Raw genomic sequence first — 19,769 nt, 5'->3', positions numbered from 1 at the left:
ATCGAACTTTGTGCAGTGAAAAATTCACCTCTTTGCTTTGTGATAATCTGAACTACTCCCATAACCACGTGGTGATATTAAAAGAAACATTTGTTATAATGCATTGAAGCGTTTTAGAAATCAATAGTATTAAAATAATTAAATTTTAAGAATGATGCATTGATTTAAAATATCGACGTCGACGCATTTTCAGCGTCATCGACTACACTGACTAATCGCGCCTGCCCTGCGTGGGATTGAATCCTGGGAAGCACACACCTACCATAAGTCATTTTAGATAAAAGCGTCAGGTAAATGAGTAACTAATATCTGCCAACGAGAGCAGGCCCACCAAAAACGGGTGGCCGTAGGCAAGAGGCAGAGCACAATCGCTCAAGATACCCAGTAAATAATGCACGCTGCAGGTACGTCCCCTGCCATGTCAGACACAGACTGCTCCCTCCCCCCCCCCCCCGAAGATCTGAACCAAAATGCCATTCGGAGCGACTGGACAGCAGATAAGAATGCCAACTAGAGGAAATCATAATGATTCATTAGGATATTAACCCATAAATCATTTTAACAAACAGAATACAATCACCCCTCACTGCATCACTGTAATCCAGGCTTTGCAAGGACCCCCCTGGGAACCTGCCTTAAACTGGCAACCCTTTACTAGTGTTAGAGATAAACAACCTCCCCCCCCCCCCCCCACTTTAGGTTGACCACTGCCAGGCTCCCTGAAAAACAAACTTATTCATGAAGCACTGCTACAGTTCCCCTGCATAGCAACTAGATTCAGTGGTTTCACAGCAATGCTACCTGACACAGAGTAACCTCCTGTGAATATGTACACAACCGACACAAAACGGCAGGACCAGCAGACTCAAACACTCCTAGGATCATACGAGTTAAAGGCCCCCCTCCCTCAATCCTGCTCTGTAAGCCCCTTCCTGCGCCACCCCCCCTCCTTCACCGCAGCTGGTGAGCTCAACTCCTGATTAATTCCAGCTCTGTCTGCCCGACGTGTGCAGAAGCGAAGCACGCAGGAAAAACTGCGTGCTCTGCCCCCCCCACCCCCAACCCCCTCCTCGCTCGTCTATCCCAGCCACCTCATTGTTCCCTGCCGACAGGAATACATTACAGGAAGCAGATGGACCCCATAATTCTCTGCTGTTCTGTGAACCAATAAGAAGCCGGTTATGCATAAGTGCATCCCGCCTCGGGGAAATCTGAACCGACGGGCCGCGCTCCAATCAGCAGCCGCCGTGTCAGAGGCGGTGGGCGGTGCCGGGCAATCCCACCTTCAGCTGTTCCCTGACAAGCTCAATCATGGCTTTCCCAAGCATGAGTCTAATCCCCATAATATTTCACAACAACCAGAAAGAGACGACGACGAACAGCGAGGACGGAATGAGTGCGGCGGTAGCTCGGCTGTGGCTCCGCCCACCGCCTCAGATGCAGGAGCGGCTCCAGTTACGGATATGAAATTACAGCTCGAGTGTGAAGCATCGCCGTGATTTATATCGGGTCTGGGATAATCTGCCTTTTCTCACCGGATATGTGCGACAGCGGCGCACACGAGGGGAGAGCAGGAGGTCCACCATGATGGGGAGAGAGAGAGAGAGCCCAGACTACCCCCAAACACACAGAAACAAACCTGAGCGTGTGAAAGAGGCAAACTAACAGGGCTCACTGCCTGAAGTGCAAATCCACGGGAAGTACGAACACGCTTCAGCAAAAGATGAGAGCTGCCCAATGAAGGTCCTCGCTGCTCTCCCAGTGGGGGGGGGTTAAGAGGCCTCATTAAAAGGCTTAATTTTCTCCTTGAACAGGTAGTGTCTCCCCTCCCACTGTCAGGATGCGGGGGGTGTGGGGGGGGGGGGGGGTGAAAAGGCAGTCTCCTTTTCCGGAGAAAACCAAAGGAGTTTAATTGAAGCTGAAGGGCGGCAATTAAATAAATGATTATAATGAGCGCACTGTAAATGGCATTAAGGTGCCTGGAGGGGGCGCTCTCGGCCAATCGCCTCCGAGCTCGTCATTACGGCCTCGCGGAGGCGAGTGCTTAATCAAGCAGACAGCGCGATGGAAATCTGTGAGCCCCCCCATCCCCCAAAACACGAGCAGAGGGAGGTTTACCAGGGTTCTATAGCCAGCATGAGTGAGAGATGCAGTGGCAGGAAGCTTCATGTTGCAGTCCCCCCCCCCCCCCCCGCAACCCAACCCCCCAAGGGTGCTAAATGTGCTAGAATCAGACAGCGGGTGCTGTACAGCAGAACCGTTACCTACAGCTTGGCGCTGTGGCAGTGACTTCACTCGCAGAAATGAAGGGGGTGCATCATTAACACGATGCCACACGGATTCCCAGACGGTCCTGGCAGACTGGCTCACTTCAGAAAAGCCATAAACCCCCCCCCACGCCCCGCCTGTGAGTGGGTTTAGGGAAAGCCGTCCATTCCTGCGCTCGGCAACGTCAAGGTGGGGGCGACAAAACAAAGAGACGCTACGCTGCCTGTCACTCGCCTGCTCCTCAGATGGCGGGAATGTTGCCATGGCAATGCCAGCTGCCAAGCAGCGGCACCCCGGCACCCACTGCTGTGTGGCCCTCACTCCGGGGGCCACCGGCTGCTGGTGGGGCCACCGACAGGACACGGTGGGACAGCTCACGCCTGCCGGCGGCCCGGGATCGGCCCCGCCCCCTCATCATGTGGGGGGGGCTTATGGATAAACAAGCAGCCGGATATGGACTCCATCAGCAGAAGCAGAGTGGAAATCCTCCTCGCAGCTTCACAGAGAACCGGATGGGGCAGGCGGGCGAATCAATAACGGAAATGAAATGGCGTAAGACTCGATTCATTGGTATTAAATCGATCGGGCAGACAGGCTGTACACAAGCTGATGTAACGTACGGCCAGAGTTGCTGCAATTAATAAGGAATGCCGAGCATCACCCCCCCCCCCCGCTCTGAGGTTAGTGGTTCCACGGCCTTGACTGCAATTACAGTGTTACAGACACCAGATCGCGCCCAGATTAAAGTGGCAGGCGATCTGGCTGCCCGCTTACCTCACATCCACGGGCAGATCCTGGGGCTCTGAGGGGATTCCTGTGAAGGCGAGCGCGTTGTGTCGGTTAATTAAAAGTGTGTAATTACACATGATGCCATGCTTAAAGGCAACGGCTCTCTGGGGCCTGTCGCGCGAGCCGAGCATCCCAGACTCCCGCTCTCACACTCCCATCAGCCCCTGCTCCGGAGGCTTGACTCCGCCTCCTCGCACACATGCTGCAAGGGAGCGACACACAGGCTCACAAAACATGGAAGACAGACTGAGGGGGAGGGGGGGGGGCATGCATGCATCAGGCTCATTTACCCCAACCCATCAAGTTGACACCCCCACCCTCTCACTATCGCACTCCCTTTGGGGGGGGGGGACTGGAGCGTGTACATGGCCCCCGCTACTCATGAACAACAAATCCAGTGAACACGATTTGCCCTTTAAACAATATTAATTTATAGCGTTTGCATAAATGTTACCGTTACTGAGAAGCTGTGAAGGCAAATTAGCTCCTAATTAAACTGCAGTTCACGCAACCTGACACAAAGTGTTGATGTAATTAATTGAATGTGAAATTGCAAATTAATCCAATATGAAATTCCAATGTCCCTGCCTTGAGATTAACTGCATTATCTTTTATGACACTATGTAAATACGTGGTACTGCGTGAATGCTGAGCAGGGTCTCGCGGGAGAGCTGGGGCAGAGTGGGGGGGACAGAGGCTGACGAGCTCGACGCCCCTTCTTTTGGTGGACGGGGAGGGGTCTGATGGCAGAATCAGAGGTGCGGGTGTCGTGTGTATTTGACATGACGGGCTGCCCATGGCTGTGGAGAGTCTACCGTCTGCTCAGCGTGACAGAGAGCCCCCCCAAAGGGAAGGGAAGCCCAGGCGTGTGTCACAGTGCCCACCAGGAAAGCCCAGCGAGCCTGTGGGGGGTGGGGGGCAATCTGCGTGGGCCCCACATGCCAGGTGCAACGTTAGCCTGAACCAGCTAAAACATCGGCTGTAACCCACTAAGCGGCTGGGGGCTCCTGACCTGACTGGTTTCAGCCTGACCTTCCTGCCAGGCCAAAGTGCAGCATGTGGCACTAGCAGCAGGCGGGGGGTGGGGGGGGGCAGGGGGACACGGGAGCGGAGCTACCTGGAAAGCCCACTGGACCGTCTGCTTGCTTTCTCTCTCCTGGAGAGCCCCCCCCCCCCCGATCTGACACCCCAGTGGGTTGTTAAGCGACTCGTCCTCCACAGTAAGGCTGGGGCAGGCGTTTGTGTGGGACACACACACACACACACACACACACTCTCACACCATTAAAGGCCTCCCACCCACAGCTGCCGAGTCTGACCTCAGACAGGAAAGCAGAGCGTGCTCTTGTGCTCTCAGTCCTGCTTTACCTCTCCTCGTCTCCGTCGCTCTGTACTCCTGCGACTGCAATATATCCCAGTTAACCTCATACAGCGGCTACCTGGAAGCACAAACTAATCCCATCCCTCCCCACCATGTCATCCCGATCTTTTCTCCTCTTCCCCACCCCTGCCCCCCTCCGCTCGCAAGGCCCTCGCTAGCTGCCCCCTCGACGGACCCCCTCGGTGTTGTTATCTTATACCTCCATCCTGTGCCAGAACACCTCCATAAAACCCCTCTACCTCCCCCTTCCAAGCATTCCAGTCCTCTAATCCCGACCACACCATTTCTACCTCGAATTCAGGGGTGTTGGGGGTACATCGAAACAGATGTGAAACGCTGAGCTTCGACACAAAGGACTTTCCAGCAGCTTAACACCACGGATGGGCCGGGGAATGGCCGAAACGGGCCGGACTTAAAGCACCTGAACGTGACCCGGCCTGAGGCTGGACACTGCAGAGTTCCTGAAGGCCTCTCACTGGGAGGCTTGGGGAAAGTTTCACTGCCGCTAATTAAAGAGCCTCAAGGAAGGGAAAGCACTGCCCCCCACTGCAAGCACTTTCCCGTGTGACTGCGGCGCAGTTAGAGGCACCCCGCCCCCCTCCCACCCCACCCACAGGAATGCCTCTCGCGGGCCAGCGCGGGTCAAGGTGGACCGGGAGCCGTGAGGGCCAGCGAGATACCTGGGGGCCTCCTAAACCTGACAGAGCTGAGGGCACGAGCACCAGTGCAGATGGCAGTCAGGACCCAGCGTCAATCACACTGCATTGTAGCACTGCAGCCAGCCTGGAAATGAAGGTATTAACTTCCGTACCAAATATTAAGTTCTTTACTGGAGTCCTATCTGTGTGCACCAACCTCCCCCCCATGGAGGATGACCAGTTTTTTTTTTTTCAAAAAAAAGATGTCTGGACAACATTTACTTTTCATCCAAAACAACTTCCAGTAGGAGGAGGGGTTACGATGTACTGTATATGTGCTCCCTGGGATTTGAACCCACCTTTGTGTCGTTATCTCCACGCTCTACTTTTTGAGCTACTGTAATATAAATGCTGGATTACAACGCTATGGATGACACCATAACTGCTTTAGCCATCGCGCATCCGAAAAAGAACAAAACAGCAGCACAGCCCGAGCCGGCAGCCAGAGGGGCGGCGACAGCGAGCCGCGACTCAATCGGCTCCTGCAGCCGTTCCGGGGTCATGCTCAGACAGGACACTTCAGGGCTGTCCCACATCGCACCTGCCCCAAGACAGGCTCTCTACAGGCCAAAGTTTCGTCCGAATGAAGCGCCACAAGTGTTCACTCACCTTTGGTTTTCTGTTCGGCAGCCTGTAAACAGAACAAAAAGAAAAGTTTTTTAGCATTAATAAAAAAGTACAGCTCTGATCATTTACACAGGCACACAAAACTAACACGCAGACACGGCACTGGAAGGATTCAAGTCTGCCACATGGACAATAATTATCTGTGATAACACAGCAAATTAAGAGACGATTCGGGGGGAAACAGTTTTTAAGTTCTTGGTCTGCAGTATGTTAATCGCTTGCTGGTCACTGTTCACCACGCCTGTCACTTTATAGAGATTTTCAGCGTTGGGGGTCTCTCAGGGTCGGAGAATGGGCATGTCACCTGTCTATTCATAACTTCTAGCACATAACTGCCTACGCAAGACTGCGTCCAGTAAGGGTGATGAGCAGATCAACAAGACGGCGGGGCGGGGCGTGGGGGGCAGGACAGGGACACCGTTAGGTGCAGGGACCCACCTTTTTCTGAGCAGAGTCCTTCTTTCTCTTTTCCTCTTGTTTCTTCCTTTTCTTCTCTTCCATCAAATGGTTCTCGTCTTGCGGCGCTCACTCCTCCTGGGTGGAAAAACAGACATGGGTTGGAGGGAGCTGGCAGCGGTCGGTGACTGGCTTAGGGTCTGCCTCAGGCAGGGCAACGAGGGGCCACCTTCTGAAGACTCTTCCGCTGTGCGGTTCCATGGTTGGCGCAACATGCCTGTATTTAGCGTCCCCAGCTGAGCTGGACAGGAACCACCGCTTGTAGCTGAAAAGCTCTCACGTTAAACCCACTTCATGGGTGCATCACCGTAGGGTGAGCGGGACCTTTCCTCAGCGCCAGCCAGGAGCCGCTAGCTGTGTAAGGAACTGCAGCACAAGCGTGCCTGGTGAATGTGCACCACTGCGGGGTAATGCCCGGCCATTAGAGGTGGGTCCGAGCGAACCCAAACCTGCCATGCAAGGGATCCGGCTGCAGAAGCCAGGAAAATAGGCAGCAAGGAGCACAGCAGGTACAAACACGGACCGCAGGTCGCTAGGTCGAGTCCCACGAGGTGGCCGGCTGTATTACACTGGGAGGTCACCTGGACTCGCTTGTGAATACACGGCCATATAAAAGTTCACTGTAAACACAAGGCCACCTCATATTTTAAAAGCAGGGTTACACTGAAAATTTAGGTCAAGGTACAATATTTCCTGCAAAAATGGAATCTGTAGAATGGCCACAAATGGCAACATAATATCCACCACGAGCTGTACAAATGTCACGGACTCTAAGCACCAGGCTGCTTAGTCTGGGAGCTCTGATGTTTGGGGGCTGGGGAGCAATCAGACCCAGTGAGGACAGCACTTGACCCCACCGGCAATTTGTGATGACTCTAGTCAAGCCCCAACTACACCTCTGACCCCCCCCGCCACCCCGCAGGTGCCCCACAGCAGGGGGCCCCTTGAGAGGGGGCCAGCCTTCAAAGGCTTCCTCCCAGAAGGTCACACATTTCCACACCTTAAGGAAGAAAAGAACCACTTTTTTAGTGTCAACCTTTAAAATAAGTTGCATCTAAGAGGGTCAATCGAAAGGCACGTTAGAAAGGAAACAGAAAGGTTTGCAGGGAGTACCCTCCTCCCCTACCAAAAAATAAAAAGCTTCTCTACTTATTTCAGGTCATTTGCAGGCACTTGCAGCAAAATGAGCTTTGGGGTAGATGAATTGCGTAACTGCAAAATAAAAAAAACAAAAGAGAACATTTGAGGTACTCGTATTACAGGACGAGTCCAAGGACCGTGGCACTGCAGCCAGCACAGGGGCCGGAAAAGGCCCCGCAGAGGTTGGGCAGATGGGCGACCCGCCGGGCCGGCGCTACACGCCACCATCGCCCTCAGCCATGCCCAGGGCCGGCCCTCAGCCCGAGCCGGCACAATGAGCCATTGTGCTCTGTCCTCGGCACAGCGAAGGGGACGCAGTGTCTCTCTCTCAGCCCCCATTGCACTCCCCCCCCCCCCCACCAAAGGCTACAATGGGGCCAGCTGACAGAGTTGAGAAGACCTCCAGGCTTAGATGCAGCACGGCCCCAGATACGCCTGCTTAAGAAGAATAAAACAAGTGAGAGAAACAAACAAAAACAGCTGATTTCTAGCCATACTGCTTCTGAGTGATTCTTACTTGGCCAGAAGATGCCGACTGCCAGCATCCTCAGGGACAAACCTGAGGCAGGCCACAGCGTCCTGACTGGGATAATTAGATCTGTCTGTGACTTGTGTCCCCCTCCCCCCCACCACCACCACCCCCACCAAGTCGCCATGGACACCGAACCACATCATCGCCTGTCATAGGCTGGCCTCAGATCGACCAGCCAATTGCAACACTCCACTCGACTCGTCGGCACTCCCGCCCACTCTGGTATGTCTTGGACTGGACCCAAAAAGGGGGTGGGATTCCTGGCATGAAACAACGGTTTGAAAATGCCCTGTGAGCTCTCTGAACAGGACACTATATTACTTCTAAAATACCCCAGACCCCTTACATGCTGGAATTTTCCAGAGATCTGCAGCGCACAGCTGACAGAGCTGCTATTAATAGCCGCCCTGGTCTGGGAGGCAGCATTTTTCAAACATGGGCTAAGCATGGGGAGATTTGCTTTATCGTTTACCGCAAAAACGGATTAAGCGTGTTTAATGTGGATAGAATAAAGTCATCAGAAAAAAAGACAACCTACATTAGTCATATTTCAAAAACAGCATGCCGACTGTCACCTCAGCCAAATACAAACACCAGCACGTTGTCTAAAAGATTAAATATACTGCAACAAAAGGCAACAGCACACGTAAACAAGTCCTTTTGTTTTCTTAATGAGACAGAAAACCGCTCTAGCTCTCAAAACAGCGGTGATGTGGGAAATCACGGCGATGTGATCGGCATGCCCAGGGCCATTTCAGAAGAGGCAGACGGTTCACTGAGCCGTCGCGCTAAACAGGGATGCGAGCAAAAGCAATCTGGCGGCGTCCTTTCGTCTTGGGCGGCGTGCCACTGCACGGGCATCCTCTGCAGACAAAACGACGAGTTCCTGGCAAATGAAAGCGGACGAACGCTAGAGGGGCGACGGCTCAACCAACCCAGCAGCCAGCAGCCCGGGGTGGGGGGTGGGGGAGGGAGGGGGAATCCTGAGCCTCCAGCTCGGAGGCAATAAAACGAAAGCGACAAAATATCTTTTCAGAAAAAGAGGAGGTTAAACATCTTAGATGAGAATATGCTGAATCCTATATATTTGTTCGCTCAGTTGACCCTCTTACCCAGAATGATCCATAGGGTAGTCATGTTAAATGGGTCAACTATGCAAAAATAAATAAACAAAAAACAAACAAACAAACAAACAAACAATGCAAAGCCAGAAAAACTGAGGAGCACAGCCTTGGAGGCAAAGACCTCACCACAGAGATCTAACCTGACGTTCTTCATCACGCCCTGAGGAAACACGACCAAAGAACCGTGTGTGGGGATGGCACCTCAAACCAGACACACGCATGTGAGAGCCAAGTGGCTCGGCTACAACGAGCCCAGTAGTGAACTGGGCGCTTTCTGGCCCTTTTGGTTACACAACGCAGAGGAGTATCTACATATCACGATGCAACACCATGAAGAGACCGTTCACTAGGCTTGTCGACTGATTCATATATACACTGGGAGGGCCACTGGGAGGGCCAATTGGATTCTGTCATCAGGAGAACCACAGCGCAGGGCTAAAGAGAGCGATCCAATGAGCAGCACCACAGGTGGTTATGCAAAAAAATAAATAAATGAATACAATAGAAGCTCAAGCTGTAATAGAGAAAGCAGCTAAAGGGTCATATTGCGTGAGTCCAAGGACGTGAGTCAGCAGCGAGCGCTGGCGAGGAGTGTGGGGGGGGGGGGGGGGGGGGGGGACGAAAGCAATAAAACCGACAATACCTCCGTGGTGGAATGAGGCAAAAGTACCGTCGGAATGAAGGCCAGGAACCTTGGGCGGCACAAACAAAGACATGGAGAGCATACGGAGAGACGACAACGAACACGTCAAGATGTACAGGCTGGGGGGGGGGGGGGGGCATGCGCAAAGCTAGACGCTGCAGGCAAGCAGCTAGAGACACTGGTGTCGTTAGACCAGCAGAGTGCTCCCTGCAAGTTTCTGGAGTGCAACGGTGCACATGGGTGGTTGTGTTGCAGTGAGAGTAGTGGGGGGAGGGGGTGGGGAGGATGGCGCTGCCCTTGGAGGTACAGATCAGAGCTGGTACACCCCCTCCCAGAAGAGGAATGTACCATCCATATAAATTTAAATTTAAATAATAAAAAGGCGCGTAAAAAGAAAGACAAAAAAAAATCACCCAATCGACTGGAAATCCTCATTTCTGCCTCGGAGGCTGCCAACACAATTATGCCTGTAAGCAGGAACGACTCTGAGGAAGTTTAAACAATGTTCACTCAATCACCTGATCCCACAACACCAGAAAGGAGACGATTCTTTGATATGTATATATATTTTTTTTCCTCCGGGCATCAGGTGCCAAATTACATCGAAGGTGAAGCTTCATAAGGCTGAAATACTCTTCACTACAAAAATAACATTCACTTATTTCCTTGTGTAATGAACTTATAGATAAAAACAGCCTGAAGCATAAGGCTCTGATCCAGTTTCTGGAAATTCCCTGCACTGATGCGTATGCAATGATAATCCCGGATTCTGCACGTATCATGACAGATTGTTTAGGTGTCTTCATGCACATATTTGCAAAGGATTAAAAAGAAAAAGAAAAAAAAAACCTCAAAATATGACTGGTGACATTCCCTTTTGCACAATTATAATTCATTCATCCCTTCGTGGATCTTTGTTTCAAGGTCAAATGAGAGGCAGTACGCAGCACACTGTAAATGCAAATGAAGACACATGCTTGTCATCTTAAGTCCACAGCGCAGCGTGAATGTATGCATTTGCATATGCACAAAAACACAGTTTACCGTTACTTTTTCAAAGACGGCCCTATTAATTACCCAGGCTAGCACTGGGTTCCCAAAGCCATTCTGGGCGAAGTCACCTCAGTCACGGTTTCTTTCAAATGTCACCTTCAAGCTCAGGAGCACGAGTAACCCGGCCAGCTGAAACAATTATCGCCGCAGGGCAAAAACAATGTTTTCCGTTTAAATTTCGTTTCATTATATTAACAGCCACCATCAGTCCCCAAATCTCTTAACAGGAAGCGGAGCACCCTCATTTCGGCTTAACTGTCGTAAATCACCTGACACTTCGCGGTATATCGTCACACGGTAAAAATATCACAAGGGTGATCTCCCGTGTACCCGCACCCGCTGATTACATCTGCGAGGTTTACCACAGATGAGCTGGCCGGGCTGCCTAGCTTAACGCGCAGCTCATCGTGTCGAGAAGAGCTGTCAGTGGTAAACCGGCGTCTGAAATGGCTTATTTTCCCACTAACAGACAAAAACAAAAAACTTTTGCTTGCCAGCATCGGCTGCCATTTCTCCTCAGACAAAATATTTAAACCATTTAATGTGTGTAGTACTTCACAACAATCTCTTGAGGTCGACACTTTTAAATGGATTGTTACTTCATCACAAATAACAAGGAATAGTCATACACATTTATGTTTTTTTTTGCCTAGTTTAAAAACACCCCCCCCCCTGAAAAAAAAGGGGGGCCTCATTCACACTCATCCTTGGCCCCCAGACAGATTTGTGATGAAAACACACAGCATCTTCTGATACCTGCTGGGCTTGCTACCACCTACACGGCTCCTCTTCCTACTGCAGGCTTTGGATCCGCAGCATTTATTTGACTGGTTTTTGGAAGCAAAGCAACAAGCAGATTGAGTTTCCAGGCTAAGCTTTTTGGGGGGGGGGGCTTTCAGAGACAAGGCAGTCAGGCCTGATCCATGACCCTGTAAATATATTTTAGGTTCGAGCGGGTGATTTACAACACTGTTGACAAGAATACTGCTGCATCAATCCAATCATTCGTAATTAGCAACAAAAATGGGAGGGGGGGGGGCAGAGTTTGGGAAAAGCTTAAATGCGTTTGAATTCTGGTTTTAGAGATGCTGGTACAGCTTAGAAAATAAATGGAAATAAATATTTATGGCATCTCAAACTGCGGCCAAGCCAATGAGAGCAGTCAACAAAAACGCCAGGCGTCTATCGCAGGAAAGTGGACAAAAGGCTTTAGAGATGGGAGAGAACCTCTAAGCAGAAGGCAATCTGACATTTTAGTGCTGGAGAAGTGATAGGTACTGGATCGACTACCATTCCGGGGTGCGTGGCCTGCTCGCTCTCCCTCTCCCTCATACACACACTTACTTTAGACAAAGCTTTTAATTTTCTGGTGTGATACGGCCAGGGACAGGGCTGAGCACATATAAATCATCTAACATGTTCCTCATCTTCCCACTACCAAGAGCAGGAAGTTCAGCTAGACTTACCTTAATAAAATGATAATACTCAAGGATATTACATTACAAACTGTAATTACGGATTGCATGTTCCATATCAAAAAGGGAATTTGACCTATCTAGCATTAATCACCAATGTATTAACGACTTACAACTTCAAGTCAAAACACAGCACAACCTCAAACATTCCCCTAATTCCAGTGCAAATTTCACTGAGTAAACTAGCGTTCCTGACTAAATCCAGGAGTAAACTGCAATAAAACCATCAGGTGCTCATAACTTTTAAAATGCAGTGCACAGAATTCTGCTACATCATTAAATATAACAATCAGCATAGATTTATGACATTTAAAGACAGAAGTCAAATGAGCGTTGATGTGTTAGATAACATAAACGGTTCACATTAATAGATAGTTGATTTGATGTAGGGAAGACATTAATAAAATCGTGTGTATTTTCCAGCAGACCTCATCATCAAAAGAAAAATTCCGATTTCTGCATTTAAAGCACCCTGGTCTGCAAACTACTTTAATTAAGAAAGGAAAACTTTCATTCCTTCATTTTACATGTGTTATGAATGGAGATGATGGCTTCCTGATGGAGCAGCAGTTCCACCAGTACACTCTGTAAAGGGCCATTAGCCAAGACCGGTATCAGTAAACCGATCAGCGGGTCATGCTACTCCGCACATTCTGCCCAACGGCAATCGATGTTCTCCGTGAGCAGCGTGAAATCGCTACCATGGAAAAAGAACAATTTTAGTGGAGTGGGGGGAGACTATACTCCCCAAATATTTACATCCATTCAAAAGAGTTAAATAAATCTCAAATGATCATCCCTCTATAGTCATTTCAGTACAATACACGATATAAGAAACAATGAGATAAGAACTGATATACAGCGCAAAACATTTAAATGAAGTTATTGACTTTAATTGACCGAGTGCTTCAAACGACATCTTCCCTGCCCACGGACCACAAAGGGGCAAACAAAATGTCACACACCCCGTCTGCCATTATCTACTCGATTATCCACACTCTCCTCTGTTATGGGAGGACCGGTGAAATTTGGCTGAATCGATGCGACGCGGCTAATTGATGAGCAGTTCGTTCCATTACAGCTCACATGCCCCACGAGGAAAACACACTGGCTCCCTCCAGGAAGTAGAACCAGAAGACAGCGGAGGACCAGCGAGGGGTTCTGCCATTGCTCCGCCGACGTCACAGGATCTCAGCATCCGTATGGGCTATTGGTAGAGGCATCAACACCCCCATCCAGATACTGGATATTCCTCTGGATCGCGTCCAAAACGCACAATGCCTTTGCTCCCCCACCAACACCCCCCCCCCAGATTTCAGCCTATTACATCAGGGAAGCCAACCCACTCTACACAGATGGCACGCTGTGAAAGGGTGATGTTCAAGGTTTCATCCCTGGAGTGGGCACATTTCTCCAGAACGTACAGCAGTCTTTCATTAAGGATGGATTTCAGTCCCCGCGGAGGGAACAAGGAGCGACTTTTCTGCAGCTTGCGACAAGAGGACAACGACTCTATCGAATGGCTTCAATGCCTCTCACAAGTATCAGTTCTCTAGTCAGAGCGGCTCTTTCAGGAATGAATTAATCACGTTTAAAAGGAGGTGGAAATAAACAGCGTAAGGGTTAGGGCCTTGACACCGTTCAAGCGGGACTATGAATGCTCTCAGGCCTTCTGTCCCAATAATAAGACCTATTGGCCTTCTCCCTTCAAAAAAAAAAAAAAAGGCTCCAGACTTCAATAACAGTATGACCACTACAATCTTTTGCACATTTGTTTGGTCTGTTGGCATGAGCTGGGGTCAGACATGAAGATATAAATTTATGCAATGATGACCTTGATTTTTTAAACAGATATACCCAAGAATGATTAAAAGGTAAAATAGGTCTATGCATTTTGGGGGAAAAAATGAATTTGATTTTCCTTGGAGTGAGGGGCACTAACCCCTACCTTTCCACAATAGATATGAGCGTATGCAGCCATCCAGAAACACCACCCACCAGGAGGCAATTCCACGAAGCAGGATTTCCCTATTTAGCTAGATAACTTTTAGGCCAAATGTGAAAACTGTCCAATAGGAAGAGAGGTAAGTGACATTCCTATTGGACAATCCTTACATTTGGCTTAAGTTATCTTACTAATGAAGAACTCTTGCCTTGTGGAAACCACCCCCCCCAGATTTCATTTCCAAAAAACTGGCCCCACATTCAAACATAATGTTACACCCACATACAACTGCCTGGAAAAAACGCAAAGTTGCTTGAGACTGTTTAATTCATTTCCTTGAGATCATCTAAGCCTTTCTAAACAGTGCACCTCTTCAGCAGTCAATATAAACATACCCAGCCTTCATCTATCCAGCATAACAAGCATTGTATCAAAGTTACAGAGGAGAGCTGATATCTGATGAAGCAGGAAGTAATGCAATGATTAAACCATCTTACCTAGCATGAAAAGCTCAGACACTGGGTGCATCCAAAATCCATTACTTACACAGTATATACTGAATTTCATTTGAAGCCTACTACTCGAGCATTAATGTAGTATGTACTGCATACATGCACCATGCTTACCATCTTGCATATTACCCTAACCCAGGGGCTTACTAATGATGTAGTGTGATGCCTGAGAAAGTATTTAGCAGTTTTTAACTATCATCAACAACAACAACAAAAAAAACATAATCAAGTAAACTTGCCTAACTGCATAATGCTATCTACTTAAATTTTTACAGAGATGGCACTTCCAGCACCATCTCGACACAAATTTCTTAGAAGGCGACTTTCTTCATCTCTGGTTATAACTTCCGTGGCCTTATGGGATAGCACAATTTCTATCAGTTGCACACTTCGGAATTTCGCAGAAGGTAGCATGTCATCCAGGTATTGCTCGCCTACTGTCCCATCCATACTGAGGATTTGGACACACTGCTCACTTCGCATACTATATCTCGCCTACTACATAGCAAACAAGTATACGATTTGGGATATACCCATTGTCTGAAGAGAGCCACACCAGTTGCCCCAAAAAGCTGCTTTAAAACTTCTGGTCTTTCTATGCTCTCTTTCAGTAAGTACACAGCTTTCCCCACACAGGCCTGGGTGATAACAGTAGACCCTTGACCAGCTGACCTTCAGTGGGACAGCCCACCTTGGCCCAATTAAATAGCCATGAGGTCCTGAGCGTGACGTTAATGCCACACACTGCTAAACATGTTAGCCTTCTCAGCCTTGTCTCAACATATCTCATCACCCCACTGCAGAGTAACAATAGAGATAAGGCGGCAGTGACAGAGATGTCGAAGGGGAAAGGAAGAAATTAAAAGGATAAAATGACGGGTTTCAATTAAAGTGAGCAGGGAGACATCAACACTACAGCAATGTGCTCATGGGCAGGATTTTTAAAAAAGGAGAAACAAAGGAGAGAAGCGACGCCAACCAAAATCTTCATATCACTTTTGCCCCAATACATCCTGTGCTGGCAGAGAATGACATTCAAGAATAATGCAGGCCAATCTTGCACAGGTGCCTGTATTACGAATTATAAAAATGGAAATATTCCCAAAATTACTGATATAATTATCTGAGCATGACCCATACAGTACTGGTTATATTTAACTTGCATCTACAAAGCTTGCTCGTTGTCTCTAGCAGTATGCCTATAAATTTCCCTTATTCAAGATACATATTCAGGACTAGAAATATCAATGCTCATCTCTATGTCGATCTCTAAAGACAAACTGACAAGACAACCTTGGCTGATCCAGCATCTGTTAGGAGCCCACTGGAGGAAACCGCATTCTCCGCTCTCCAGCTGACATTTCTGACAGCGCATTCGGCCTCAGAGAAAATCTCTATTTCTTTTGTCAAAAGAAATCTGCACATAAGTGAGCATTCCCCCTACCTGGGATTCATTTAGCTCATGCATCACGCACGCGGGCATCTTCCCGACTCCGCGAGCCTTTAAAAATGACTGACAGAGCCACAGTTATAGCATTTACTATTAAACTTAACAATACTGGCTGTGAAAACGCAAGACGGCTCATAGGGGACAGGAAAGACACCGGACTGCGTCTGTGGGGATTTGCCAACAATCACAACCGTGTTTGCAAAACTGTGGGCAGCGACGAACATATCTGGACATCAGATAAATGGAAATTAGCCTTATCATTTAACCATGAAGGAGCTCGGATTTTAAGATTTCCGTGGCTATTTTTCATTGACAGTGCTGAAATCTGCAAGACGCCACCAGGGAAAAGAACGAGAATAACATTCAGTGGATACAACTGGCAAAATATAAACGCGCACCTATTTTCCGACGCTTTCAAAACGAGTCCAGCATCAGTGCAGGCATATTATTAGTGAACACTCGTGGTTATTAATATATGATTTGTGACTGAAGCGACACGGTACGGCCACGTACGTTTTGGGGGAGTGTGCGGGCTCAGCCGTCATTAAAAAGCTAAGCACCAATGTGACGATGCTCATAAACACCATTTGCCAAATAAAAATTCATTCAGATCAATAAACAAGCCGACACGGGAATGGCGCATTCTTAAAAGCGCATATCTGTGATCGGTCAGATTTGTGTGCCACATAAACTTGGGAAGATAGATATCGACTCATAATTGAATTTAAGCCACAAATCATTCTAATACTACTAAGACGCACGGTTGCAAACACTATGGGTAATTTGCCACTAGCGAAGGACATGCACAGCATGAATCAATCCAACCTTCAGTCTATACCGAGATACTTAACCGGCGCCAAAAATGCATTTACAGCAAAAAGCGCCAGCCTTCTGCAACCAATGCACACAGTATTCGTATATGCAGTAAATAAATAAATGGCTTACCTTAATGATCATACGTTGAGCTTTGGCAGCTTTCAACACAGGATCGTTGCATGGAAAAAAAACAGGCAGGAAAGCCTTTTCTCCTCTTAAGCGTGGCTAATGAAACAGACTACACATTTAACGACTGGCGGACGGGAACTCAGGCGCACCTACGATTCCCTTTCCATATAAACTCAAGCATCCTCCGAGGTTAGCTGCATTAAACACCTATTCGGTATGTTTCAAAAGGAGCTGAATGTGAACGATCCTCCGAACTGCGGGTCTCCGTCAAAAAAAGCTGCAAAATGAAAACAAAACGCCAATGCACAAAACCAGGAAAAAAATAATATCTGAGATATTTAGCTGTTATTTTAACCAGCCAGCCAGCAAGCTAGCTGTTGTAAACAACGAAAATTGGCATGACCGGCTATGCCGGATAGCTAGCTAAGCAGCAACTAGTTAGCTGGATAATCTTGAATGAAAAGCAAGCAGTTTACGCGTTTTATAAGTTTTCATCTGCAAACCGAGCAAGCTATTTTAAAGTGCAAAAAATAGGCATTCGCTTGGCTCGCTAACTAACTAAAACATGATAATCGTCAGCTAGCTAACCTATGCAAATGCAATTCAGATCCAGAAAAAGGGATTCTTCAGACGTCCAATTCTTGGAGAGGAAAACGCTTCCCAGATCTCCATGAAAACGGCAAGCTAACGCTGCTGTTACAGTGCTCAGTGGACTCTCGCCGACGGCGCTCACGCAGCCATTTTGTTGAAACTGACAACAGCCGCCCGAGTCGAAGCCGAAATAAAACAGGAAGTAGCCCCCGTGCCCCATCTGCGGATCACGTGACTCCGGCCGACAAACAAGCGTCTCTAAAAAAAGCCTCCGCGCTGTCCCGGCTCCGCCCAGCCGTCTCCCTGGCAACGCTGGACAGGTCAAGCCTATGGCTTCGCAGTGTGAGGCGAGCCCGCGAGCTTTTGTCGGCGGTGCGGACGTGCGCGCGCGGCGAAAAGCCGCAATGTGGGGCAAGTGCAGCCTCTGCTCTGCGTGTCCGCGCACTCTTCCATGTTTAACCACAGAACGCTTCAGCATGACCAGTATACAGATATAACTACGTGGGCCATTTTTCCTCCCTCCTCAGTACTATGTAGTGCTACTTATCAGTTGTAGTATTTTAATGATAAGTGCACCATTTTAAAATAAGTGACTTTAATCTGGACTGAAAAGTTGTGCTGTGATGAGCTGATGTAATGCAATAACTTGTCTCTGCTGTCAAATGTTTTTCACGGCAAAGTCCGTTTTTACCTCTCCTCACGTTGACTATACACTCAGCGTGGTAATTCAGCTGCCCACCAACTGCGCGTAGTTTATTATGCTGTTATTAGTATCGCATGTTAATCTGTCCTCGGCACGGTATTTTGCCTAAGATGCTTCGTAGTGTATTAAGCTGTATAAACCGTAATTACGTTTACGATGCTCTTGGTAAATTGAAACGGATTAGAGTTCAACTTGACATTTTTCTGTATATTTTATTGAATTGTCTGACACATTTTGATACACACGAACTCCCTCCCAGTCCTCTAATCGTCTGCTGTTCAGGTTCACTCACTGCAATTGCAATGCTGATCATGTTCAATGGGTGGCACAGTTTTAACTAATCCTTGTGCTTGTGCAAATAGCCAGTGCATTTACAAAGAAAAATCCTTTAGCCCATTACAGAGGGAATATGTGCGGCAGTATCCATCGAGTGCAACATAACAGTAACAGCTAGTCCTTTGCATTATGGGATATCGAGCTACAATTATGATTCACCAATTATAATTCATTAACCAACCACGGAGTTATGGTTAGGTAAATTTTTAACTTGAGAGTAACAAAACGCAGTTTCCCCCTAATTACTGCATATTTTTAATGTAGGACTGTACAGTCCGAGATAACTATGTATGTGTATGTTATTTTAAAATGTTTAGAAACCAATACATCATGCAGTTGCACAACTTTACTCACAATTAGCTTATATAAGCAACGACATGTAAGTTAAAGCCAAATAGAGAACACTTTTCTTATACAAACTGATGCGAGTGAAATGCAAATGACGCATAGTAGTAGTTAGACTTTGGGAAGTTCCTGTGTTGGCAGAGAAAACCAAGTTTTACTACCAGTTTTGGACACAGTTCAGTGCCATAGAAAGGAAAGCTCACTGACAAATTTACGGTGGTGCAATTATCCTGGCTTCAGGGTGTCACAGATGTTATGTTATTTATCTCTGAAAAACCCACCCCAAGCCAACAATAGAAATATATCACGTTTCCTCGTTGTTTACGGGGCACTTTTTTCTTAGAAACTCAACTATACTTGAAATTATTCAAATGACTGAAATAAGTAAGTGAATTGGGCTATCGTCAGTTTGAATTAAACAGGAAGAATTGTTTAAATGTTAAGTTCACAGTTTATATTAATGCTGTTTTAGATACTACCAGGTAACACGTTTTCCTTAGACGAATCGTTTCGGATGAACAGAACTGAAAACATATAAACTTTGAGAAGATGGTACAGGAATGGGACAGCCCTGATTGTCTGCTCACCATGTCAGCTTACTGTCACCCCCATGGCTTTGCTCCCTGTCCCTCGGAGACCATCGCTGGTCCCATGGCTCCGCTTTATTGAGGCACTCGCTTTCTCATGGTAATGCCGCCAAATGAATGAGGCACTGCAAACAACCATTCAAAAGGTAAAAGAGAAGAAAACCCGTGG

At 48.0% G+C, this 19,769-nt stretch overlaps 1 protein-coding gene across 1 annotated transcript in view; it reads right to left on the bottom strand.

Moving 5' to 3' along the window:
- tnrc6c2 (trinucleotide repeat containing adaptor 6C2) overlaps positions 1-17,819 on the bottom strand; it is a 45,015-nt gene extending 27,196 nt beyond the window's left edge. The window contains 3 exon segments of the mRNA XM_072712139.1: positions 5,746-5,767; positions 6,202-6,297; positions 17,039-17,819. Coding sequence (XP_072568240.1) covers positions 5,746-5,767; positions 6,202-6,264 — 85 coding nt within the window. The 5' untranslated portion in view covers positions 6,265-6,297; positions 17,039-17,819.
- Positions 17,820-19,769: the final 1,950 nt, after the last annotated feature.

The sequence above is a fragment of the Paramormyrops kingsleyae genome, chromosome 5, assembly GCF_048594095.1.
Source record: "Paramormyrops kingsleyae isolate MSU_618 chromosome 5, PKINGS_0.4, whole genome shotgun sequence".
Taxonomy (NCBI): Eukaryota; Metazoa; Chordata; class Actinopteri; order Osteoglossiformes; family Mormyridae; genus Paramormyrops; species Paramormyrops kingsleyae.
Note: the sequence above shows the minus strand (reverse complement) of the source record. Positions and strands in the feature narration are given on the sequence as shown.